At 34.3% G+C, this 26964-nt stretch overlaps 1 protein-coding gene across 4 annotated transcripts in view; it reads right to left on the bottom strand.

The window, feature by feature from the left end:
- The window catches only part of TAB2 (TGF-beta activated kinase 1 (MAP3K7) binding protein 2), a 76024-nt gene that overhangs the window by 8946 nt on the left and 40114 nt on the right, over window positions 1-26964 (bottom strand). For 3 of the 4 annotated variants that reach the window (XR_012075064.1, XM_031679971.2, XM_031679972.2), the window contains 2 exons: window positions 25579-25769; window positions 17577-19077 (listed from right to left, as the gene is read on the bottom strand). Coding sequence is in view for 3 of the 4 variants with exons in the window: in XM_031679971.2 (XP_031535831.1) it covers window positions 17577-19077; window positions 25579-25680 (1603 nt within the window). In the remaining variant the exon portion in view is untranslated. The remainder of the gene's footprint in view (window positions 1-17576; window positions 19078-25578; window positions 25770-26964) is intronic. The other variant, XM_072966017.1, reaches the window with a different exon arrangement.

The following is a 26964-nucleotide window of genomic DNA, read 5'->3' as shown; positions in this document are numbered from 1 at the left end:
TGAGCTATACCCTCCCCCTTTTGTGATATTATTCAATATTATATATGGAGAGGGTATAAGAATAGATTTCCTGAGAAAATGAAACACAACTTATACTTTGAGTGGTCAAAATTTACCATGAGGGCAAGAGAGAACCTCAGGGTGAGAAGTTATTATAACAATAAGCCCCAGGCTGGTGATTTCCTTGGGTTAACTGGCAGAAGCAAATGCAAAGTGCTCTGGCAACCCCCTTCCACTACGAGGGAGCTAGTACTATGGGATCCACAAAGGAAAAATCTTCAGTGAAGAGCAGCTCTCTGTAGAAAAGTATGACCAAACAAGAAAACCATCTACTCTGAGAATCAATGGCCCCAAAGGAGTCCCCTAAACTTAAAGATTATATAATAGTCTGAAAGAAGCTATGGAAGTCTGCTTAAGATGATTATAACAATAACAGAAGAAACTAAAATATAATAAAAGAAAAAGTTGCTATGAATAAGATTTGGAAAAGTACCACCTCTTGAAAAGAAAAATAGTCACTGAAATGAAAAAGTCAAACAAATAGATTAAATAGTAGATTAGATATAGTCAAAGACACAATTAGTGACCTGGAAGATAAATCTGTGATTATTACTCAGAATACACAGAAATTAAAGTGATGGGAAAAAAAAAACCATGAAAGGGGAGTTAAAAAATTTTACATAAATATAAAAAGCAGTTCCAAAAGGAGACAATAGAGAATGGAGAAGAGGCAAAATCTGATACCTGGTAAAGAAAAGAAATATTCCAGAAGATAATGGAATAATTAGTTCACCTAACTAAATTAGAGGAGGGATGAATAAAGAGATAAAGCTTGGGGAAATATACAAACCATGGATGGCTGCTTAAAGAACTACTAAAGATGTTTTTTGGTAAGAAGGAAATTAATATAAAAGGAAGAAATGAGATGAATAAATCTAAAAAAAAGTTCTAACTATAAAATGAAGGAAAAAGATCATGGCAGTGGGTGGGGTGGTACAGACTGCTTAAAACAAAGTAAAACTAAAATATTAGAAAAGAATAACAAGAAATTGGAAATACACAGATCAGAGAAAAAACATTCTAAGATTTTGAAAGTATTTAGAAAGAAAACTCCAATTTGCTAAATCAAATATACATGTTAAATATTCAGGGATCACCACTAGAGGAAGCTAAATAGAATACAGTTTCTAAACTAAAAGGAAAAGGAGAAATAAAGAAAATATGATTAAACTTAATGGTAGGAAAGGAGGGAAAAGAGAATTGGAAAAGAAAAAAAATGACAGGAATAATTCCATACATAACAGTAATCACAATAAATCTAATTAAATGTATCTGTAAAGATACAAGAGATCAACAGCTACAGGCTGTTAATTAAAAAAAAATTTAAAACATAATTCACTAACCCATTCTTTCAATATACTGAGAGCCTACAATGTTTCAGGCATTGTTGTAGGTACTCTGGAAATCAATGAACAAAACAGGTAAGAAACGCTGCCCTACTGGAGCTTATATTACAGAGGTAGGAGAGATGGGGGGAGGGGGTGGAGATAAGGGGGATGTGGCCCAAGAACAAAGCTCTAAAAACAAGGGGCTAGCAAACTATGGCCGAAAGACCCACCACAGCACAGAAAGGTTCAAAAAAAAAGGGGACTAAAGTAAAGTAATATTTTGCACTTTAGGCAGCACTCTAAGAGACACAAAGAGCAGCTAATTGCTGGAGATATATAAAGACTGTGATGCACTTGAGGCAACAACAAAACCCAAACCAAGCTCCCCTCCTGCCTAAATCGACTCAACCTCCTTCACACTAATATCCTGACAGGAAAAAAAGGTATTCTAGTTTCTGGATGTAAATACTATTTATCTCAGTCTCTTCTGTTTCTTTACACACAATATTTGGCATTCAGTAAAAAATTAAGAGATACATAGAAAAGCGAGAGAAAAAAATCCGACTTATCATAAAAAGAGAAAGCAATCAATAGAACCATACTCAAAGAGCACCCAGATGCTGAAAGTACTTGTCAGAGAATTTAGAAATAACTGATTAACATGTTGAAGGATCTAGGTAAAAAGGTAGACAGCATGTAGGAGCTGATGGGATAATTCGAGAAGAGAGATGGCAATTACAAAAAAAAAGTCAAATGCTAGGAATAAATATGGTTATCAGAGATAAAGAATTCCTTCAACAGGCTTACCAGCACTCTGGATACAGAAGAATCAGTGAACTTGAAGACAGGGGTTACCCAAATTAAACACAAAGAAAAAGAGGGAAAAAGAACAAAGTACCTAAGAGGTGAGAAACATCAGTCTATAGTGTAAAATACATGTAACTGGTGAAGGAGAACAGAAAAACAAGGCAGAAGAAATATGTGAGGAGATAATGGCTAACATTTTCTAAAATTAATGAAAGACACTAAACCACAGATCTAAGAAGCCCAGAGATCTCCAAATAAACAGTAAAGCAAAATAAAGCAAAACCTAGACACATCATAGTCAAACTACTGAAAACCAAAGATACAGAGAAAACCTTGAAGGCAGCTAGAGATATTCTGAAATTGATATATGAGGCAAATATGAAATTGAAATAAAGTCAGTGTAGCAACATTCATTTCAGAAAAAAAAGCTGAAAGCTACATAGAAGGCCTACATTAGTAGGAGATAAAAATCTGATTCAGAAAAAGATTTAGGAGAGATGAAGGAGTCACAGTTGCTAAAGGTACTGTCATAAGGATGTTTTGAAGTTTAAGAGTAAATTCTTCAGAATGTTTCTGAAACAGAAGAAATACTACATCTTTGGGAATTCACATAGAAAGGAGGTTCTGCAATGGCTAAAGATATGGCCTGCCTTTGGGAGTAAAGGCAAGATAACTATTATGATTAGACTGAAACCCTTAACTAAAATACTGTGAATCCACTATTTTAGAACTTCTTTAAGAAATCTTTTTTTCTAGTGAAAACAAAATCGTAAAGCAGAGTTATGACTATATTAGAAATGACAAACCTAATCTTTAGACTATTCAGGATCTCTTAAGTATGTCTTAATTATAAACAAGCTAAAAAATGCTCTGAATATAGTAGAAGAGAGATGTGATCTTGATTTCTCTATTAAGTGCCTGGATTTTTATGTGTGTAGTTCATTTTTCATTTGTGGTACGGCATTTTTAGACAGGAATTTGAGAATGATGAATTACAAAGGAGTTTCAAGGTGAATTTCTAAAAAAAAAACACTATGAAAATTCAGCTAAAGCTAAACTTTTTTCCTCTAGTTGTGGTTTTGACTGCAATTTTAACCTTTACTGCACAAAATATGACATCAGACACATCCATTAAGAAACATTACTAGACTTATAATAAAGAATAATAATTACAGTGTTTATTTATGAACACTTTTGCTCTAATCAGCTTCCACTAAATGAAAAAGAGTTGGGGGTTGATTGGGGAGAAAGAAATATGACAATTATACTTTCAGGGTCCAAAAGAAGGGGATAGCTTCAGAAGAGAGTCAAGAAGGCTTACAAAACAGGGGCTGTAGTTGTGAGATGAGGCTAGAAAATTTCATCTCTGTTATGGGAAATGACTATGAACAGGAATTTGAATAAATCCTTTAGACTGGCTTTTTGGGTTTTCTTTGTTTTGGCATATGAAAAGACTGTTATAAACAAAATAATATCAACTACACATACAGATGAATTAGGCTCACACACAATCTAGTAATATGTACTTAGACAGAAGGGGTAATTTGTTACACAGACTCCAGTGGGTAAGCTAAAGGAAAAAGTCTCTTCATTCCTATCGTTAATTTACATATGGACTAACATGGAATTTAAAAGCCAAATATGAAGAATCAGTTATATCAGACAGGACTTTGATGTAAAGATGACTGACAGAGCATTGTATTTATATAAAGATGATTAGGCATTGTATTTATATAATCTGCCTCCCGGAACCCCATGAAAATGACAGAGAACTAAAACTGACAGAATCCAACAATGGTAAAAAGGAAGAAGGCAATTTATTGACAAGAGACTTCAACGAGTTTCTGGAAGGCTGAAAGCAGATGAAGTGGGGAAGACTAATGAAGTAGGGCGGAGAAGGCTACAGTCTCATCACAGACAAGGAGAAAAGCCACAGACAACCTTACCCTGCAGAAATCTAGAGGCTCTCGGCTTTGGGGAATGCAGGTAACAGCAGGAGGCAGAAGTGAGGAAGGCCAAGAAGGGGGCTTAACTGGATGTCTGCTCACAGAATGGTCAACCTCTCCTTATCCTACGGAAGGGCAGATTAGCTGCATGCTTATTCTTAAGGTTCCCCCCAAACCATTTCTCAAGCTGGTGCCCATACACAAAGAATGCTAAGTAGTGATGGTGAAGTGTTCTCTTGTAGCAGATGGCTCCTCACTTACTCATTCATCACAAAGCAAAGCTGACCAAGTGACTAAGTCTCACTTTCTTACACAGGGTTTTCAGTTGGCCTTCATGGTCCTTCATTCCTAAACATGAACTACTGGCCAAGATCACCACACACCTGAGGAACATTTGACATCTCAAAGATCTAGATAAACAAAGAGAAAGTTTTAACCCAGATGAAGTGGAGATAATTTAGGAGAGACGAGAACTCAATTTCTAATTACTATCATTAAGAGATCTGAGACAAGAAGCACTCATAAACAACAATATGCTACAAAAAAGGAACCAGAGGACTAATTCTTAGAAATTAAAAACCTCACTGCTAAAATAAACGTTTCATACATGGGTTGAAAGTAGATTTAAGGAAATCTCAACAATAGAACAGAAAGACGAGCAGGTGAAATATATTGAGAATATGACAGTGAGAAATGAACAGAACATTGGCCCAGGACGTTAAATAGCTGATTAAAATAAGTTCTAGACAGAGGCAATGAGAAACTGGAATCAGAAGATTTCCAGGTCTGAAGGGAGACACTAGCCTTTAAACTGAATGGGTCCAGTGAATGTAGAACAAGGATGAGTTAAAAGAAGAAAAAAAAAGGACCTACACTTACACATATCATTGTGGTTACAGACTACCATATATAAAACATACATGTATACAAATATGTACACTTTTATAAAATTAAAATATCTAATTATATACAAGTAGTTAGACCATTATAAGGAATAGGTAAAGACTGTGCTGCAGCTTCATTTGTGATATTTGCATTGTAATATTTTATTCAGCCAAAAGCACATTAAATTTCTGCTATTCTGGAATCCAAAATAATCTGAATAGTAATGGAGTTTAAGTTTATTTTTGTACTACTTGTTCAAAGGACATTAAATAAATTAATATCATGAATATCAATAAATTAATATCATGAATGCAGTATGAAACAAGAAAACAAAGTTAAGGGAACAAACTACTTCAAGAGCTTATATATGATTATTTTCTACTTACAAATTATTATCACATTAAAGGGGAATCTCTTTGTCAGATGAGTCCATTTCATTTTTCACTTGGAAAAATTCAGTATTTTAGATTTTTCATTATTAAGTACATCTCTCAATTAAACTGCCATCTCCTTGAGGGTAAACATTTTTGTATTGCCTACTATCTAGTTTTAACCCTGAAAACTATAGGCAACTGATAAATATCTACTAAATGTAAAACAATAACAAGAATTTGACTTTTAATGTATAGTAAAATACTAATTTTATGTCCAAGAAATAGAAATATTGGTAAAACAAAAACTTATTTATTTTCAAGTCTCCTTGAATGTTTACTTTTAATATTTTTTACTTAGCAAGATTTACTACATTGTGAAATATGGCAAGGCTTTTCTGCTGACACTGCAGAAAGATGGCTCTTTTCTATGCTAATTCTACCAAAGAAATAAGGAATGTATTTACTATTTCAATCATACAATGATTCCAAACTTAACTTCTACTCAGTGTCCTTAAATAGATTAAAAAAAGGAGGAAGACTAACAGGTAGAGAAAAAAAATCAGTACCTTTTAAATCTTCTTCAGTCAAAATTTAATTTTAATGGATAAAGATTTAAGCATGCAACTCCCTCTGGTGGTGGTTAAAACAACTGACAGGTAATTCAAACACATACTGGAACTCTGGAAGCATTCCCTACAGGCACACTAGATGTTTCATACAGCAATTTCAGAAAACTTGGAATTTTTACCCAACTTTTGCCAGCTTCCAATAAACAATGGAGATAATTTCTTAGTTACTCAACTTTATTTGTAAATAGAAAAAAACCTGAAGTTTCAGACAGTGTTACTAATTTTAGGCTTTTTGTAAGTGTAAATGACACCTAATTTCTTCACAAGTTAAAAAAAAAGGCAGAGAATTGAATGTGTATATTAAAAAAAGCCTTTTCCACTGGAAAACATACCCAAGCATTTATGGATACAAAGATCTTAGGCTTAATAGAAAAAAAAAAGAAGAAGAAGAGAGAAAGTTTGCCATTGGAAATGTAAAGCACTTGTTTCTTGTATCTTTAAAATTTTTCTCCATCAGGACAATTTTAGATGCCTAAGTCAGGTACACGCCTAAGTCATTGTACCTAACAAGGCACAATGTCAGATTCTAAATTAAATCAAGATTTTTCTACCCTCTAACTGCTGACGGCAGAGATTTCTAGGTGTTTTATACACTACTGTATAATTACAGTCACTTATTTGGTGACTGAGTCACGAAAGACTCAGAGATGGCAGTTACTCTTTAAAATAAAGCATGCTGATGTTTTAATTATTTTGCTCCTTTTAAAGACAGTATGAAGTCAGACCCTGCAACAATGCTGCAACTGGGGCTATAATCTGGGCAAGACATTTACCATAAAACTATGAATAATGATGCTTAATCTTTGTAATTATTTTTAAGAAATTTAAATTATTTATATATTAGTATTAATAACAGATGAACATGGGACTGCTGCTAGATAACTTTGTTGGCATTTATTTGCACATAATTAAGACTCTGCATGCAATCTTAAGATATAGATACTAAGACTTCCACTTCAGAGAAAAAGAAAACAGGCCTAGAGACACCAGAAGTGCCTCAAAGAAATAGAACTAGATGAACCATTGTAGGAACTGGGGGTGTTCACAGCTTAGAAAGGTGTATACTTTACCAGAGGGTATGGCAGTTATTCTCAAGTTTTTGAAGGGATGTCACATGAGAGAGAAATGAGGCCGGTTCAATATAGTGTCAAGAAGTATCACTATAGCTAAAGAAAAGATACAAGATTTCTGTTCTTTTTTCAAAATCCTGGAGTAGAGAAGAGCTTTCTAAATAAGATATAACCAAACCCAGAAGCCAGAAGGAAAAAATATTAATAAGTTTGAATATACAAAAGTAAAAACATATTAGAAAAAAACAGATTAGGCAGAAAACAAGTTCACAAAATAAGAAATACAAATGGCTTAAAAATTAATATATGAAAGGATGCTTAGCCTCACTCATATTTAAAGATGCAAATTAAAAAACACCTAAACAGTACATTTTAACCTATCAGACCTGAGAAAGATGTTATTTTTTTCAATCACTTACACAATGATGGGTGGAGAGAAGAGAAAAGAACATTTTTATAAGTGTTGCCAAAAATGCTCCCCATTTGTAAATATGGGAGTATAAGCTGGCAGAATCTCTTTAGAGGGTCTCAAAATTAAAACTGGCAACACGTACTGAGGCAGTCATTAGCGTCCTTCACCAACTATTTCTGGCGCTCTGCCTTCCAGGTATACCACAGAACTGTGCCTCCCCCTTTACTCTGAATTAGGTATGGCTACATGGACTTGTCTTTTCTGAAGAGTAACGTGTTGGAGCTGAATTAGGAGTCTGTTCTGACATGCTGTATTTCCTTTGTCTTGCCTGAACAAGGACGGAAGCATGCAGATGTAGCTTTCCTTGACCTGTGTACCTGAGTGAGGATGATGCAGAACAGAGCCACCAGCTAATCTATGTCAAGTGAGCTAGAAATAAACCTTTGTTGTTTAAAGATACAGTTTGTTACGGCAGCACAACCAAGCCTAAATGATGCATCTATCAAAATTAAAAATATACATATCCTTTGACCCAGCAGTTTTCCACTCCTGGTAATCTCTTCTGCCAGAATACATGAGTGTGGGCAACATTTGTATACACAAGGTTTTTACTGCAGCAGTTTGTAAAAGCAAGACCTTAAGGTTTGTAAGAAAGGACTGGTTATAGACTATGGTACAAAATACTATGCAGTCATTTTAAAAAGAAGCAGATATGCAATTCCTGACATGGAATACTCTCAAGAAGATAAAAACAAACAAACAAACAAAAAATGAGAATGACAGAAAGCAAAATACTATGTTCCATTTTCAATTTCTAGAAGAATACAAAATGAATTTTTTGAGAGTAACTTGGTTGTCTTCTGGTGAGGGGAACTTTCCATCATAAACCCTTTTGACCTGTTTGCATTTTAAAAAAAATCAAGTATATTTAGAGATGTATTTTAGTGTAATCCCTACAGAATCCCAGATAAATTCTTTGTAGAAATTGACAAGCTGATTCTAAAATATATATGGAATAGCAGGAGACTCCAAACAGCCAATCTTAAAAAAGAACAAAGTAGAATTTACATGCTCCAATTCCAAAACTTACTAGAAAGTAACAATAATCAAGACAGAGTAGCAATGGCATAAGGACAGACATACAGATAATAAAAAAAGAGAACTGAGAGTCCAGAAATAAACCCATGTGTTTATAATCAACTAATTTTCTACAAGGGTCCCAATACCATTCAATAGGGAAAGAAGTCTTTTCAACAAATGGTACCGGGACATCTGGACTGCCACATGCAAAAGAATGAAGTTAGACCCTTATTTCATACCATTATACAGAAATTAACTCAAAATAGATGAAAGACCAAAATTTGAGCTCTAAAACCATAAAACGCTTAGTAGAAAACAGGGGTAAATCCTCATGGCCTTGGATTTGGCAATTGATTCTGTGATATGACACTAAAAATATGAAATGAAAGGGAAACAATGAAAAGAAAAACATAAATTGGACTTCAGCAAAATTAAAAACTTGTGCAGAAAGAGACACTACCAAAAAAGTGAAAAAATGACTCAGAATGGGTAAAAATAATTGCAAAACATTAGGGACTTATATCTAGAATATATAAAGAACTCACACAACTCAATTAATAAAAACAAATAACCCAATTAAAAAATAGGCAAAGGACAGAAATAGGTATTTCTCCAGAGAAAATATACAAATAGCCAATAAGCACATGAAATGATCCTTGACATCATTAGCTAGAGAAAAATAAATCAAAACCACAATGAGACACCACTTTACAGCCACTAGGACAGAAAGAATCAAAGAAAATAGCAACTGTGGTGAAGGATGTGGAGAAATCAAAACCTTCACACATTGCTGGGGGGAATTGCAAAATGGTACGGCCACTTTGGAAAACAGTCTGGCAGTTCCTCAACGGTTAAACAAAGAATTACCATATGATCCAAGAATTCACTCCTATATATTCAAGAGAAATAAAAAATAAATGTTCACAAAAATGTGTACATGAATATTTATAGCAGCATTATTCATAATAGCCAAAAGGTGAAAACAATCTAAATGTCCATTAACTGATAAATGAATAAACAAAACGTAGTATATCTATACAATGATATAATGGGCCACCAAAAAAACACAAGCTACAACTTTTAAAACTTTTAAAACATGCTAAGTGAAAAAAGCTAGTCACAAAAGACTGTATTAAGTAATTCCATTTATATGAAGTGTCCAGAATATGTAAATCTACAGAGACAGAAAGGAGACGAGCAATTGCTTAGAGCTGTGGGCACGGTGACAGGACAGGGAGGTAGGTATGGAGTTTCCTTTTGAGGTGATGAGAATGTTCTAATATTGGTTGTGGTGATTGTTGCACATATATGATTGTGCTAAAAATCACTGACTGGTACACTGTAACTCAGTGAACTGCATGGGATGTTAACTCTATCTCAGTAAATATTAAAATAATGACTACATCCCCATAGAATATGTTTGTTATATATACTGTAGAGTATGTATAGACTATATAATCCCACATGTATTTATGTATAGTCATATGCATATTGTGTTCCCATAAAAAAAGTGTGTGTGAGAATGTGTGTGTGTGTATGTTATTACAAAGGGAAAGAGGATAAAGAACTGCTAATGGAGATGGCATCTGATAAATAAATGGTGGGATGGCTGGAGGAAGGGATAGGTTAGGGGCCAAAAGGAGACAAATTTTTATTGTATCTTCCTTTTTTGGGGGTTAAATTGGGTTAAATTTCTTTTATCGTGTGCATATGCTATTTTCATAATGCTTTTAAAAAAGATTGATTTAATACAGGAAATAACTTGCTAGTAGGAAGAACTCTTCAAAAATGTTATGTGCTATCTTAGGAGGCCATTTGTTTCTCATAAGGTATCCAAGTACAGAATGGCTTTACACTTGACAGGGACCCTGCAGGACCAATTGCGGAATGGGTAAGTGGACCGGATAACCATTGTTGCAGAGTTCGAGATGATGTTTAAACTCTCTTCCAAAGCTGAGATTTATTCCAAATTAAAAAGGCAGTTAGTTTTAAGACTAGGAAGAACATATCTATAAAGAGGGCAGATTCAGAAAAAAGAATTCTTTAAGTGGTTTGATGTCAATTAAGTTCATTACTCAGTTAATTATTTAATGTGATCTCAATGTCACCATGAGTCAAAGTTCGAAAAAAGGCATTTCCAATCAGCAGATGAATAAACTAAAGCAGATGAATAAAATGAAGTCAAAGTGCACATTTAATTTAATTCATATTTCCTTTTGAAAAGGGTATCTAGCTCTCTCAATTTTTGTCATGAGCAGCACTTTTACTAAATCTTGTTAAATAGAAAGGTAGTGTCATCTGGAGGGAAGTACTGGTGAAAAAATGACAAGGAATGAGAAATAAAAAACTCAAGAAGCTAATTTTCATCTCAGTTTTTCTTATTTGTACTTCTATTTTAGGTTCAAAGTCAAAGCTACTGCCTAACAATATGGTAGGATCATAAATATAACTGGAAAAACAGTATTAAAGTATCATTAAAAATGCTTATGACTTTATATATGTAACTAAAAAAACACAATTTACTAGCTAGATCAATATCATATAGATGATTTCTGTAGAGAAAATAGAGAAGAAGAAATCATTTTTTGGTAGCAACGTTAGTTATGGAAGAGCCTCTGGCAATTGTAACAAATACAGAAAGTAGGCTATTTCCCACTGCCACCATGAAAATTGGTTTGAATGAGTGAAGCATTTGCTCTCTATATCTACAGAAGTTGTCAGTGTTACAAAAAGCATACTTTTATGAATGGAAGAGGATACCAGAAAGTCTCAGAATACAGTGAATGAAAAAAGTATTTATTGGCACTTTTCAGAAGTCAGGAAGAGTCAGGTGGTACGGCTCAAGGAGGGGAAAATGTAGTTTTCTGGCCTTACTACTGGTAAACAATTTTCCCTTCAATATTTGTTCTTAGTAGGTAAAATAAGAGTCTTCTTCCTATTGATAGAATTTGAAATGAAATCTCTAACTTGAATTTATTCTTTCTACTTGGGGTTTATTTTTGCTTCTGATACTTGTAGTACTTTAATGACTAAAGTATAATTTATTTCCTTCACTTGGTGCTGAGATGAGCAGTATACTGGTAGAAGTTTCATTAATTTACCTCCTTTTCTCACGCTATAGCAGAGGGCATATCAAGCAATATATCTTTTATAAATATAAATTCTCATTTTTGAAATTTTTATTTTAGTATATTTTGATTTCAAATGTTAAATATAAATATAACGCATTTTGGATACCAAATTTATTTACGTATGTTCTCTCCTCAATTTGAGAAAAATATTTTCCTATGATTCTAGTATCTGAATCAAATTATTTTTCTACTCTGAAACAGTATGTTTCAGGAGTTTTAGAAAGATCAATTTCACTGTAGGAGGCAGAGATGTTTCTTTTCTCTTTATTACCTATACCACACAAATTAGAGTTCAGAAAAGATCCTTACTTAAAGATTAGTATTATTCAGGTCACCTCATTTAGTGCTGTGTAAAACTGTAAAGCATCACACATGTACAAGTTAACATCATAAGAGATGCATTTTTCAGAAAAGAACAGTCCTTTGATTTGACTGAACCAAGTCACTGAAACACCAGATCAAGATTTCGACACTGGGTGATGTATAAACCTGGGTCAACACCAGTTCCATAATGAACAGAAGGAAATGAGATAAAAGGTCACAGAACAGCACCCACCCAATACAGTATGCACATGCACAGATAACACAAGGGTACACAGCCATATGAATGTAAGGAAATTCCCTATATACATATAGGTATGTTTAAAGAAACTGATCGTGGTTGTTAGAGCAGTCCAAAGGTTGTTAGACAAGTAATCTGAATGGCTGATTCTGGGGAACCCTGCTTTTTTGGTAGGCTTGAGTTCTCAAACCAGAGTCCTCACTCATTAGCAAATTCTTTTACCTTCTTTATAAAAAGGTGCTCACTACACCCACCCACAGTATCACTTTATTGTTTCAAGTTATTTCTAATTATATCTATATATATTGATTTCTTTCCTGATAACTGCCTGTTTGATTTATTTTTATTGAGTGATCTTTTAGCTCCACGCTTCTCAAACTGACGAACACGTGGCCTTTACAGTGGTGCACCAGGGGCTATATGAAGCTATAAGATAAATGTGAAGCATCTTTCCAGAGAGTTTATTTTGAAATCTGGAAAGACATAGCGCTGTGGTTAAAAGTGTCCCGTGGGCTCTGTTGTCAACTGCCTTGTTAGAATCTTGACGCTGCCACCTGTCCTTTGGCTAAATTCTTAACCTATCTGTTCCTGAGTATTTTATGCTGAATATCTGAAGAACACTAGTGCCTACTTTATAGCTGGCTGTAAGAAATGAATGGGCTTTCACAACAGTGTCTAGCATATAGTGAGCATTCAGTAGGTTTTAGTTGTTATGTATCTTGGCATCAGATTATTCATTTCCCCCTCCTTGAGCAAATATAAACAAGGATGGAGAGACAGGAAATGCTGGGGGATGGATTTAGATAGGGAGATCAGGGATCACTGAAAAGGTGACTTTTGATTAAGGACCTGAAAGGAGTGAGGGACTTAACTGTGGATTCTGGGAGGAAAGAATTTCAGACAGAGGGAATAGCAAGTGCAAAGGGCCTAAGGTATGCCTTGTATGTTTAAGGAATAAAGGCCAGCAGGGCTAGAACAGAGTGAGGTGGTGAGTAAAAGGAAAACAGGTGGCGGAGAGGCAGTCAATCATGTAAGACTCTAGTGTTTACTTTGAAAGAGATAGCTATCATGTGCAGATATAATATGAATTATGCTTTTTTTGGGGGGGGTTTATAAATGACAGAAATTTATTTTTTACAGTTCTGGAGGCTGGAAGTCCAAGATCAAGGCACTGCCAGCATGGTGAACATGAGCACTCTCTTCCTGGTTCACAGCTGGCACGTTCTTGCTGGGGTCCCACATGGTGGAATTGGGCAAGAGGTCTCTCTAAAGCCTCTTTCCTAGGAGCACTAATCCCATTATGTGGGCTCTGCCCTCATGACCTAATCACCTCACAAAGGGCCCCCATCTCCTAATAGCATCATCTTTGAATTTTGGGAAAATACATTCAGACCATGGCACCTGTGAAGGCTTGGAAACTCACTGTGCATACAGACATTAACTGTAGGCCACTCAATTATGCTTCAAATTTGAGACCTGGGCACTGAGATGACAGAATATAAATGGTTTGCCATAAATGCATCAACACAATCATCTTCAAATTAATGATATGTCAAACAGCATCATACTTAGAACCAAAGAAAAGCACATTGTTTTTTATTATAGGTATAGTTCGTAATAATATTAAACATCATAGGTGTTCAATAATTTTTAAGGTGAAATATGATTTTTTTTTTTTTTGCTTTTAAAACTATTTCTGTGGCTGCTGAGTTAAAAGAAGACCATAAAAAGGAAAGGGTGAAAGCAGGTGGGCTACTGTAGTAACCATTAGAGAGATGATGGTGGCTCAGACCAGATAATGACAATGGCCGGGAATGGTAAAAAAAAAAAAAGAGAAGTCTTGATATACTTTGAAGGTTAAGACTGACAGGATTTATTGTCAATTACAAGTGAAATGTGAAAGAAGGAATGAGTCAAGGGTATTTCTGAAATTTCTGGCCTGGTTAAGTTTCCATTAATTGAGATGGGAAGAGTAATTTGGGGGCAATGTCAAAAGTTGCTTTAGACATAGTTAACCTGAGATGCCTTGTCAACATTCAAATGGAGATGTTAAGTAGGTAGTTAAACAAACTGCTTAAAATTCAGGGAGTAAGTCCAGGTTAGAGTTACAAATTTGGGAGTTATTAGCATATAATAGTATTTAAAGTCATGAGACTGACTGAGATTATCTAGGAAAGAAAGGAAGCCCAATGACTGAGCTGAGGCTTTGGTCTCACTTGAACAAAGAGGTGAAAGGTCAGAGAAATGAGGAAGAACCAGCAAAGAATAAAAGGAGAGGTGGAATCCATCCTTCAGTAAGTCAAGTGAACAAAATATTTCACAGAGAAGAGGGTACTTAACTGACACAGACCAATGAAGACAAGGGCTGAAAACCTCTAGCTTTAGTAACCATGCTGCCACTGACGGCCTTGAAAGGAGCAGCTGTGGCTGACTGTGGTGGGAAAAGTGCTGACTAGAGGAGATTCAAGACAGAATGGGAGAAAGACTGAAGACAGCAAGTTTAACTAACACTTTAATTTATACTCCAGTTAAATATGAATATCTTATATCTACTTCAATCAAAAATTCCTCTTATCAAATTATCTACATATAAAAATTTACTCTCTGGGTGGGTTGGGGAGGGGGAGAAATAGGTGAGGGAGATTAAGAGGTATAAACTTTCAGTTACAAAATATTGAGTCACAGGTATGAAATGTACAGTATGGGGAATACAGTCAATAATTATATATTTTGTTTGGTGAAAGATGACAACTAGACTTATCATCGTGATCACTTCAAAATGTATAGAAATAGCGAATCACTATGGTGTGTACCAGGAACTAACACAGTGTAGCAGGTCAATCACACTTCAAAAACAAACTCAGAAAAAGAGATCAGATTCGTGGTTATCAGATGCAGGGGGTGGGCTTGGGGTAGGGAGTGGTGGAGGGAGGGGGAACTAGATGAAAGTAGTCAAAAGGTACAAACTTCCATTTATAAATAAGTACCAGGGATGTAATGTACAACACAATAAAGATAATGAATAATGTTGTACATTGTAAATGAAAGCTGTTAAGAGTCAATCCTAAGAGTTCTCATTAGAAGGAAAAAAAAATTAAATCTACTTCTTTAGTGTTATATCTATATGAGATGATGGGTGTTCACTAAACCTACTGTGGTAATCATTTCATGATGTATGTAAGTCAAAACATTCTGTTGTACACCTTAAGCTTATACAGTGCTGTATGGCAATTATATCTCAAAAAAACTGGAAGAAAAAAAATGCTCTCCATTTAAAAGTCAGCAACTATTCAAACATACGAAATCTATTTTGATGGAAGGAGAGCAAAATTCTTCTGGGGGAAGAATAGGAATTAAATATCAGTGGCAAAAATAATGGTATATTAAAAATCATTTACTGCCAAAACTAAACAAAAATGGTTCCAATTTAGTCACAGACACACGGAAAATTAAAAAAGTTTTAGCACAATTTCTAGTGAAATCAGAATGACCCACGGACTTTTAAAACACAGGTGCACCCAGGCACACATGCACCTCTACGCTTCACCATTCAGAAACTCTAACTGAGCAAGTTTGGGCTGAGCCTGGGCATTTTTATTTTCTGAAAGCTCCATAGGTGATAGTGGAATCTGAAAACACCACAGCCCAGCTTGGGTTGGGAATCACTAGAATATAACTGTTTAAAACTTTAAAAAAACCAGAATAGTCAGGCTCCTTTAAGAAATTCTAAAGTAAAATCACTGTTTTTAGAAATTTTAAAAAGGACAAGGGGTACTAGTGGTAGCAGGGGGCTACATACTGCATGGGGGTGATGATATAGTATTTTCCAACCTGCAATACTTGGAACAATTCATGGTGATACAAAGATGACTGAGACACATCCTTACCCTAAAGGACTCCGGCTAATCTATAAAACTTGCGTCAATATTCAAGAAAACAAACACTTATCCTCCACTTTTTTATCTGAATGAGTTTAACAATTCCCTATCAGAGATTAAATAACTTAAAGGGTCAGATAAAATATCACATGATAGAAATTACCTAACTCAATTAATATAAATACAATTTAGTATTATGCCAATATTAACTAGTCTATTCCATAAAAGGATAATCATAGTTAAAACTAACATTCTTATTCACAGTTCCAAATAAAAAGAAAGGTTGCATTAACTGATGTTTAAGGGAGGCTGAAAGAATCAACCATCAGAAACAAGATTCGAATTTCTCTTTGAGTTATTCAAGAACTTGTAGCAATTTAAACTTTGATATAAAATAAAAATAACAATGTTGTATTAGAAAAATGAAGAATAGAGAATTATTCTGGTCAAAGAAGGCAGATTTACTTGTCAGTCAGTCCACTAATCTCTTACTAAAATGTGTGTTTTCCAATTTCTGTAAAATAAGAGTAATTTCATTTGAAGGAACCAATCAGATAGTGACTATTTTATGAGCCCCAACTGTTGTTCAAAGTTTTTGTCTTTGTGTTTGTTTGCTTATTTCTTTATTTGTGTGAGAACTAAGTGGTTTTCCTAATCTCAAGACCTCTACAGGCTGTAGGCAGATAAACTGATGCTAAAATCAAGTATTTACATTCTCAGTTAGAAGGATGTGGTGAGTTAAAGTTTGAAAGTAAGCTGGCTTCATGCAAGCAGTGTATTCTAGCGCAGAGAAGAAATGCATCTAATTAAACAAGAAAATGTGATTGAAATTAAGCAAGAGAAAATTCAAAGAGGTACCTAATGCAGTGGTTTTTCAGAGTGGGGAGCTATGAAAAGTTACTCATGCCTGGACTCCATCCCAGAGATTCTGTTCCCATTGTTTTGGGATGGAACCCAGGCATAAGTATTTTTGTAGTTTCTCCAGGCAAATGTAATGTCTATTTTGTTATTTTCACTTGAATTACTACTGTATTCTTTGGAAATAAATAAATTTAACAAGAGCAGAAAAAAAAGTGTGTTTTCATGAATTTTAATTGCAGAAAATTTAAAGGAAAAGTCAGCACCACCATAGGTGAGAGTAACTGAAAAAGTTTTATAAACAGTAAGAAAACAAATAGAGTTGATTATTCTGAAGATCTGATAACTCTTATCATTCAAGCTTTGAATTATAAGATACTAAAATTGAAATTCAAAATTTACTATGAATACTCTCAAAGGTTCTTAAGATACTATTATTTCAGGCAACGTTTAAAAGATAAAATAGTAAAACTGATACCCATTTCTACAGTGAAATCAAATGTACACCAATCAAGCCCAGAATGGAAAATGATCCCAACTCCAATATTATCATTACCTTGTGTGTAGGCAGCATCATCAGATCCCATACTCAACTTCCGTGCTTCACTTATTCTATCCACATGTGCTAAAGTAGGGTCCGTGAGGTGCTGAATATTCTCTGTTTCTACATAATGATCAGGATGGTTTAGAAGATTTGTAAGTTCAAAGGTAGGGGACACTACCCCTGGTGAAACTGCAGGGGGTTTATTGGGAGAAACTGTAATTTTGAAAGTATATTTTGTATTGGGCTGAGTGACCACCACTCGAGGAGAAGTTGCAGAGTTATTGCCTACTGCTCGACTTTTGGGAGGGTGGTGATGAATAAAGGCAGGACCCATGCTCACTTGCCCGGACATATTCCTGGCGGTAGCAGATGTTCCAGAGTTTGTGGATATAAAGAGGGTGGGCTGATTCCGCATGACCTGCTCATCTCCTGTGGTGGCATTAGCTGAAATATAGACCTTAGGTTGACTACGGGACATTACCTCATCAGTATTCGGGGGACTGGCAGCTATGTAAACAGTGGGCTGATTTCGATTTAAGGTCTGGCTGTTGACTGAAGAGGAACTGCTGGAGGTTCGAGGTCCAGAAGAACGTAATTTTGAAGAACTGTTTCTTTGTGGGGGTTCAAGTTTGATTTCAATCTGGTTTTTTCGAGGTCCTGTTGAAATATTCTGAATGTTATATTGGCTGTGGGCAGAAGACTGTGAGCCACCAGACGAATGAACTGTTGGTGGCTGTGGGGTAGTAGGTGAACTGATGGGCATGTAGACATGAGAAGTCTGGTGGCCTTGCTGATTGGGCTGCTGGGCTGAGGTATGTGGCAGAGGAGCAGATGCAGGATATGTAGTCCAGGGACCAGGCTGTGAAGGTTGATAAACTTGTTGAGGGTTCATGGGATTAAACTGAGATACCCAGCCAGAATGCTGTTGTGTCTGTCGAGTTGTACCACTAGGAGTTGTAATGTAGGGTCTAATATAGATAGAATTTCCCTGTGGACTGTTAAGTACAGGTGGAGGTACACCATGTATGTGCAAAGATGTAGGAGTATTACGACCAGTCTGGATATTTGGGGCTAAAGTTACCATAATGGGATTAAATCTCGGAGTTTGTTGAGAAAGGTTAGATGTTCCTTTGCTGCCTAAGTGAAATCCAAGATGTGGTACTGAATTTGAAGCACCAGATGTACTGGACATTCCAAAAACATTGAAGCCTTGAGGAACTTGAGCTGGTGCTGTCTGTGGCTCCTGCTGAAATAGTTCATTATTGGACTGACCACCTTGAAGTTGTCCATCACTAATGCTGTGCGTTAGAGTCCTACTTCCATTCATTCTATTTCCTTCTCTTCCATGGTGGTAAACATTCTGTGACTGCAAGTCCAAGTTGAGAGAAGTCATGTGATTGCGTAGACCAGAAATTCCAGAATCATCCGAAAAATTCAAGTCTCCTTCACCATAAAGATACCTTGTACTCTCCTGAGAGAGAACTGCACAGCAGGCATCCAGGTTATTATTATTCTATAAAACAGAATAAAAACAGCATGATGTTAACAACCAGAAGCTAATGCATATACTGTAATCATTATTAAAATACCACATGATTAACAAGTGATTAGTCAATATAATTATAAAAGATATATTTGAGAAGAACTAATATTTATGCAAATAGTCGAATTAAAGATCCCCATTACTAACATAATGAAAAAGTTCTCTAGCAATAACTAAAAGTGAACCAAGTCATTGTTCTGTTTTAGAAGCTATTTTATAGTAAATGGATTCATGCAAATACAGTACATTTACAACTTAATTAAAAATGCAATCTGAATGTTGAACAAAATATAAGCACTTGATTAAGCATATAATACTATACAACTAATATTCTGCACATTCAAGTGCTATGTGATTCTTTTAAAAATGACCTTTAAAAAAACTAATCGTAGTATTTAAATTACAAAGTTCTAAAATTAATAACAAAGGCATCTCAATTCTTTACATGCTTCTGCGTGTTTTAAAAAAACCTTACCCATATCTACATATATAATATATATAAGCTCAAGGTAGCCTGCAGAGTAACTGAGTTTCCTTCTCTGCCTTTAGACAGCACCAGATAATTATACTCCAGAGAAATGAAAAACAAAACAAAAAAAACAAAACAAAAATAATCAGATTGTTTCCAAAGAATTCTCATAAGAGACTGACAAACCACTCCTCATAAATCATCCATAAAAATATTTACGGAACACCTACAATATGTACAGCATTCTGTTTGAAACTGTGGAAGACCCAATGATGTATAAAACCAAACTTCTCCCTAGAAGAGTGTGCAACTCATTTAGGGAGATAAACTATGGATTTATGGAAAGGTAACATTATTAAAACAAGAGTATGTGCCAAATAATGAGTGGTACTGAAGTTCAACAAAGAGTTAATATTATAGGCTACTGTAGAAAGGACTATGTTAATGAGGGAGGTACCATCTGATGGGCTTCAGAGTATATGTAGAACTTGGATAGAAAAAAGCATTCTTGGTGAAAGGAAGTTAAAGATAGACATAAATGTGATAGTAAGTAAAAGTTCTAAGCAGGGTAATTAGAACAGATCTAGCTGGAGTTAAAAGGTTTGTACTGGAAATTTTGTAGAACAAATTGTTAAAAAAGCAGACTGCCATTAAATAACTGTGGGTTTTGAAAAATGAATCACACTAGACTTTGGACTTCAATATAGGTAATGTGGAGTTATACAACGGACTATTACTCTGCCATAAAAAGAGTGAAATAATGCTATTTGCAGCAACATAGATGACCTAGAGATGATCATACCAAGTGAAGTAATTCAGACAGAGAAAGATAAATATACATTAATACTTATATGTGGAATCTAAAAAGATGATACAAAGGAATTTATTTACAAAACAGACTCACAAACATAGAAAACAAACTTAAGGTTACCAAAGGGGAAGGGGTGAGGGATAAATTAGGGATTTGGGATTAACAGATACACACTACTATATATAAAGTAGATAAACAACAAGGACCTACTGTACTGCACAGGGAACTATATTCAATATCTTGTAATAACCTATAATGGAAAATAATCTGAATATATATATATATGTATATGTATAACTGAATCACTTTTCTGTATACCTGAAACGCTGTAAATCAACAACTACAATAAAAAATTTTAAAAATATACAGACAATGGGGAGAGCCACTGAACATAAATTAACAGAGAACTGAAGATACAAAGGATGTTTGGGGAACATGGCTCCACTGATACTTACGAAGAATAGGAAAAGGGAAACTTTTTGCCAAGAAGACCAGTTAGAAGTCATGAAGTAACAACTGGCAGTGGAAATAAATTATGAAAAACTACAGATAGTCAACACAATTTGGCACAAAAGAGAAAGAGGAGTCAAAGAGAAATGGAAGATTAAGAGTATAACAGAAAGCTGATGGTTTTAGACGTAAAAAAGATGAAATAACCAAGTTAAAATGTCTACAGGCAGTTTGATACGAGATTAAATCTTATTAGAGAAAACTGAACTAAAAGGTATCTTGAAGTCTTGTTAAAAAATGATGGTCCACAGTTTGAATAGGTAATGCAAAAGGTTAGTGAGCAAGGTTTGACTTTTTTCCCTCCCCAAATTAACTGTTCAGATATCTCATGCTATAAAAATTCTTTGTATCCTACTCATAACTCTGAATTGATACATTAGTTTTTCAAATAAAATTTAAAAATTCATCACAATCTTTATCAACTGATTACTCCTTCTCATAGACCTTATCTTTTGCCAAACCTAATCGGCACTTTTTGCTTCAAGCTAACTTAATTGTTATTCTTAGTAAATTCTTCCTTCTAAGTCAAAACTCAAAGATCTCATCGTCTCATCTCTCTGCCAACATTCCCAAATTAGATTGTATATTCCCTACCAAATCCAATCTCACACTTCCTTTTTAAAAGCTGATATTCATATTTACCAACTCTTCTTCTCTAATTCTCTAGAGCTCTCAAAAATCCCTTCAATTCTGTATAATCTCTCATTATTTAATATGTCCTAATCCCAGCTATGTCGGAACTCACGTGTTCTTAGGTTATTTACTCTCTACAGTCTTTCTTATCATAAAAGACATAAAAGAACTTACAGGGATTTTATAAGGCTATAACAGGATAAAAGGAAATGTACTTTTCATTAAACCTTTTATTTCAAAAAATTTTAAACATATACAAAAATAGAGTAAATATGACAAACTCTCCCAATTCATCATCCATCTTTAAAAATATCAATATATGGCAAATCTTTTTTTATCCAGTGTGTATGCCCCAGCAACTCCCTCCACGAAGCTAGATCAGCCCTGATATTATTTTGTTTTCATCTGTAAATACTTCAATACGTATCTATCAAAAAAAATAACCACAATGCTGTTATCATAAAATAATCAATGCTTAATATCACATAATATCCAAATAGTGTTAAAAGTCCCGATTGTCTCATAAATATCTTTTTAGTTAGTTTAAATCAAGATCTAAGCAAGGTGCACATGTTACATCTGGTTGATATGTCTCAGGTTTCTTATAATAATTAACCCTCTCCTCTTTTTAAACATTTTCTAGATATTTGTTTTTTCAAAAATAATCATTTGTTCAGCAGAATTTCCCATCTGGACTGGCTGAGTGCACCCTATGGTGTCAATATTACCTGTATTTTGTTACAAACTAGAAGTTATAACTATAGGTGTGAACAGATTCTTGTACAAATTTTTGGCAAGACTCTTTATAGGATTTATTTCTTACTATATCGCAAGGAGGCACAATAATACATCTGCCTGTCTTTTTGTGATATTAAAGCTGATTGGTGGGTTCTGATGTTGTCAGCTTGATTTAGCTAATGATTTTCAACAGTCACTAATTATCAATTATTTAGAAACTTTATTTCATTAGGGACTGCAAAATGGTGGTATCCCATTTAATTGGGGTAATATCCCAATTATAAGATTTCTTCTTCATATATTAGTTGCAATTCTTCCTCAAAGAACTTGCTCTTTTCAACTATTTAGTTACCTTACTCTTTGCACAGAAGAAGCAGAATAAATAAGTTCTTTCTCTTTACTGGTTTTTAGAATAATGAATTGGTGCCCTAGCAAATGCCAAAAATGACAGACTTATTTTCAGTATCATCATAAACTCCTATATTTTTAACATTTTGATATGTGTCAACTGATTATGGTCATTACATCTTATCTTTAGGCTAGTGGGAATTACTTCAAGTTGGCTCCTGTGTTCATCTGACATGAACCCAGTCGTCTTTCATAGCTTCCTTGCTTTCTAGTAAGACAGGATGTCCAAGATCATCTTGTACATTTCCTATCCCAGACTTAAGAGTCAGCTGTTTCTCAAAGAAGCCCTGGTTGCTTTAGAAGACTCCCTTTAATGTATATCCAAAAAGGTGGGATGAGTTTTTAAAAGATTGAGAATCATTGCTTTTTTTGTTTATATACAAATCTGCATTTCAAAGCTACAAGAGTCTGAACCATTATTTCCAATTTCTCTTTCATTTTTCCTCAAGCTTCTTGCACAGAGATTACAGGCAGTATCAAAATATACACTGTTACTATTCTTCTCAAACTGATTCATTCACTCTTTCAACCGACATTTATTGATTATCCCATTAGGCAAGCGGAAAGGAATACAATCACTGTTCTTAAGGATGTCGCTGGTCCAGTATAAAAGATCAATGGGCATACAAATAAATATAATGCAAAATGGTAGGTGTTTTAACAGAAATATGGATAAGGGCTATAGGTGGAGGGTATATGAAAAGGCTTCAACTAAGGGTATGGTTCTAAGGTTTACAAATAACTGAATGGACAATCCTTAACATACTATTTTGAAAAGAAATAGCAATTTTACACCTACAGATACAAACTCCATAGTAAGAGAATTAAAAAATAGTGAAAATTTCAGCTAAAAAAAGAAAAAAATCAAAGCACCAACTACGCAGTATTTTCACACTATTCTCAGTTATGATTTAATTGCCAAATATAAATTTTAAAGATATGAATTACACCCGCTGATAACAGCTATCTGAGAGAATCCACAGCACAAGGAAACAATGTCAGTAGTTCCAAAAAGAGGGAGCTGAGCAGGAAACAAAGTCAAGAAGAGAACTGAGAACAGATACTTCTGTTCTCATCCTAAGAAGCAAGATGTTCAAGAACATGTATACAAAATGGCTGTGTGGCACAATCCTTTAACCACTAATTCTTAATATTTTGTATACTTTTTTTTCCATCTAGAAAAGCTCTGAACTGGTATATTATGGGAAGGATCTCTTCAGAGGAAAGATAGAAGCCTACTTACTCAGCTGAGAAAGCTCCAGAGAGCAGCTCCCAAAAGAAAGGCTATCGCCAAATTAGAGGTGTTTATACTACATTTAGAGGTAACTCAATTTGCCATTACAGTTTAAAAATAACCCTAAATTTGGGGAGATTTACACCCAGTTACATTACACCTCCCCATTCCTTGCTTGTCACGTTTTCTGTAATATCAGCTTAAAGGCACATTACTTGGATGCCCAGAATGATTATCAACGCAATTTAAAAGAGTTGGTGTTGGGAAGCACATCACAGGGAGGTTTGTTTTTGTAAAACCACATTAACATAGTGAAGGTGACAGATGCCCACAGAAAGTTCTCAATCTTCTATTTTCTATTTTTTGATGAAGTTGAAAACATGTTCACTTATCTTATTATTCTTTTTTTATTGAAGTATAGTCAGTTTACAATGTTGTGTCTACTTATCTTAGTTTTTAAAAGAATAAGTAATTCATTTACAGAGACTGAAACATTAAAAGACATACATTGAGAAGTTTCACTCTCCTCTGGCTTGTTCTCTCTTGACCGCCACGGGTAGCCATCTTTTATTAATTTTGTTTTTTAATCCTTCCAGTGTTTCTTTATGCAAACAGGAGCAGATATACGTACATGCGTATATTTAGTCCCCCTGCCTTCATCTATATATGCTGCTCTACATTTTGCTTTTTTAACTTAATATATCCCGAAGATCATACTGTAAGCCTTCTTCGTCCCTCTCTTCCTTTCTTTCTTTTTAATATTTAAAATAATTCTACCAAAGGCTCTCTATGTTTTACTCCTGGTTAAGGTACTTTAAAATCTCTATAGCCGGGCTATTGGAACAATGTTCTGGACAGTTCTTTCTTTCAATAGTAAGTCTTACAGAATTTTATTGAAAAATCTATAGTGTTTTTCTATTTTTCAATGACTCACTGATAGTCTTATTAGAATATGCTATTAGGATAATTAGGAAAAGGTACCTGAGTTCTAGGGGGAGGTACATTCCCCTCACTATCTCTGCTCCTGCCCATACTTTCTTTAGCTTCTGACTCCATTTTTATTACCCTTTTCTCCTCTTTTTTCCTCATTCTTTTCATTTCATTGTACAGCTGATATCAACAAATGTGGACTACTGATTCACTCACCATATATTTATTATGGGCCTTCCACTATTATTACTGTTATTTGTACTGGCTACTAGCATTTATTAAGCACTCATTACAAACAGGTATCCTGTAGTTGCTTACCTGCATTATCATATTTAATTCTCTATGAAGTTTTAAAATTTCCATTGTACAGTTGAGGAAAGTTGAGGGTCAGAGAGGTTAATTCAATTACTGCTAATAACTGTCAAAACTTTATCACCAAAATATATGCTATTTATTTGTTATTATTGAAAACTCTTATATTATTTCCCCCAGCTTTAACTGAGGAATGATTGATAAAAACTGTATACATTTAGGTTGTGCAAGATGATTTTTTAAAGGTATACAATGTGATGATTTAATATACATATACATTGTGAAATGATTACTACTTTCAGACACCAAAACTCATCTCTCTCCATTACAGCACACTAATGTCAAAGAAGATAAGAGTATTCTTCCAATGTTTAAAAAAAAATACCAAGTTTGTATTAATACATTCAGAAATCATTGAACACTGACCTGTAACATGCACCTGGATACAACAACTTCAGGTACTTCAGGGAATTTTTGTCGCAGGTCATGTAAAACCTGAAAATCAATTTGGTGGCTTCCTTGGGCCATTCGTATATTGCCTGATCAGGACTATTTGTACAGTAGGCAATTCTAGGCCTTAGTGGAAATAGTACTCATCTCTTCTGTCCAAGCATTTTCTGTGAAAGAAGAAAAAAAATTTTAATGAGAACTGATTATAGAATGAATAATATTGTGGACTTAGAATTTCAACACAAAAGGGTATGTGCATTAGTATCTAACATTTAATATAAACCATAAAAGTAACTATTTCTATAATGCTTTCCATATAGATATTTATAGTGTCTTTTAACTCCTGATGGCAAACTTTCAGTGTCTAATTTCTAGGTATTTGTACACTTTATAATGGCTGTGCCAAAGGCATTTCAATTAAGAAACTGTCAAGGTTGTTTTAAAAAGGAAAAACGAGTAACTTTACTGATTTTTTTCTTAATGATCAGAGAATAGCCTGAGGTAATTTTGTTTACTCTACTGAAAATTCTTAAAGTTTGGATCCTGAAAGTTTTTTCTATAAACAGTTTTGCACGGTTTTTCTAAAAATGATAAGTCAAAACATTTGCTATTTTGTCTTAGTTTTTTACTTAATCCTTAAGTGTGTAATCAATTAATTCTCAGGGGCTTAGTAGCATTTTATTTCCTCTGTTTCTATTAAATCAGTATTTAAAAAATATGAAAGCTTGGGCCCCAATCCCAGAGGTTCTGATTTAATTGGTTGGGAGCAGCCTGGGCACATGGATTTTTAAAAGCTCTCCAAGTGATTCTAAGATATGGTGCAAGTTGAGAATTACCTAACTTACTTTCATTCCTAACATTTCTAATGTAAACCATGTTTAATCTTGAAAGCCTCTTTTGGGATACAAATAGTATATAAATATATTAAACCTAAACAACATAATATTTAAAATCATTCCATTTGCACAATAATTTAAATACATTTCATTTTAACAACAAGACTATCTCTTTAAAACAAATTTCTCATCTGTCGTATTTCTCTCTTAACTTTGTTAACATAAGCTTAAATACAAGTCTGTAAATTTCATGAATACAGGAATTAGGTCTCTTGTTCATTACTGTATGAGCACATTGTAACAGTTTTTACCGTAACAGTAGATATTTAAATGCTTTTAATAAACCCTGAATCTTCAACAAAATAAAAGCTCATTTAGATACCATGTTTGATAAAGTCAGCTTTTTATTATCATTTGATTAATCTTTACCTAATTCTTTTATCTGTGTGACTTCAGCTTAGTACCATCTCCTAGGTAAAATCACTGCCAAACCAAGTTATTCGCCATTACAGATTTCCCCAATCTA

The sequence above is a fragment of the Vicugna pacos genome, chromosome 8, assembly GCF_048564905.1.
Source record: "Vicugna pacos chromosome 8, VicPac4, whole genome shotgun sequence".
Lineage (NCBI taxonomy): Eukaryota > Metazoa > Chordata > Mammalia > Artiodactyla > Camelidae > Vicugna > Vicugna pacos.
The sequence above is the reverse complement of the archived record's forward strand: the minus strand, read 5'-3'. Positions and strand labels throughout refer to the sequence as shown.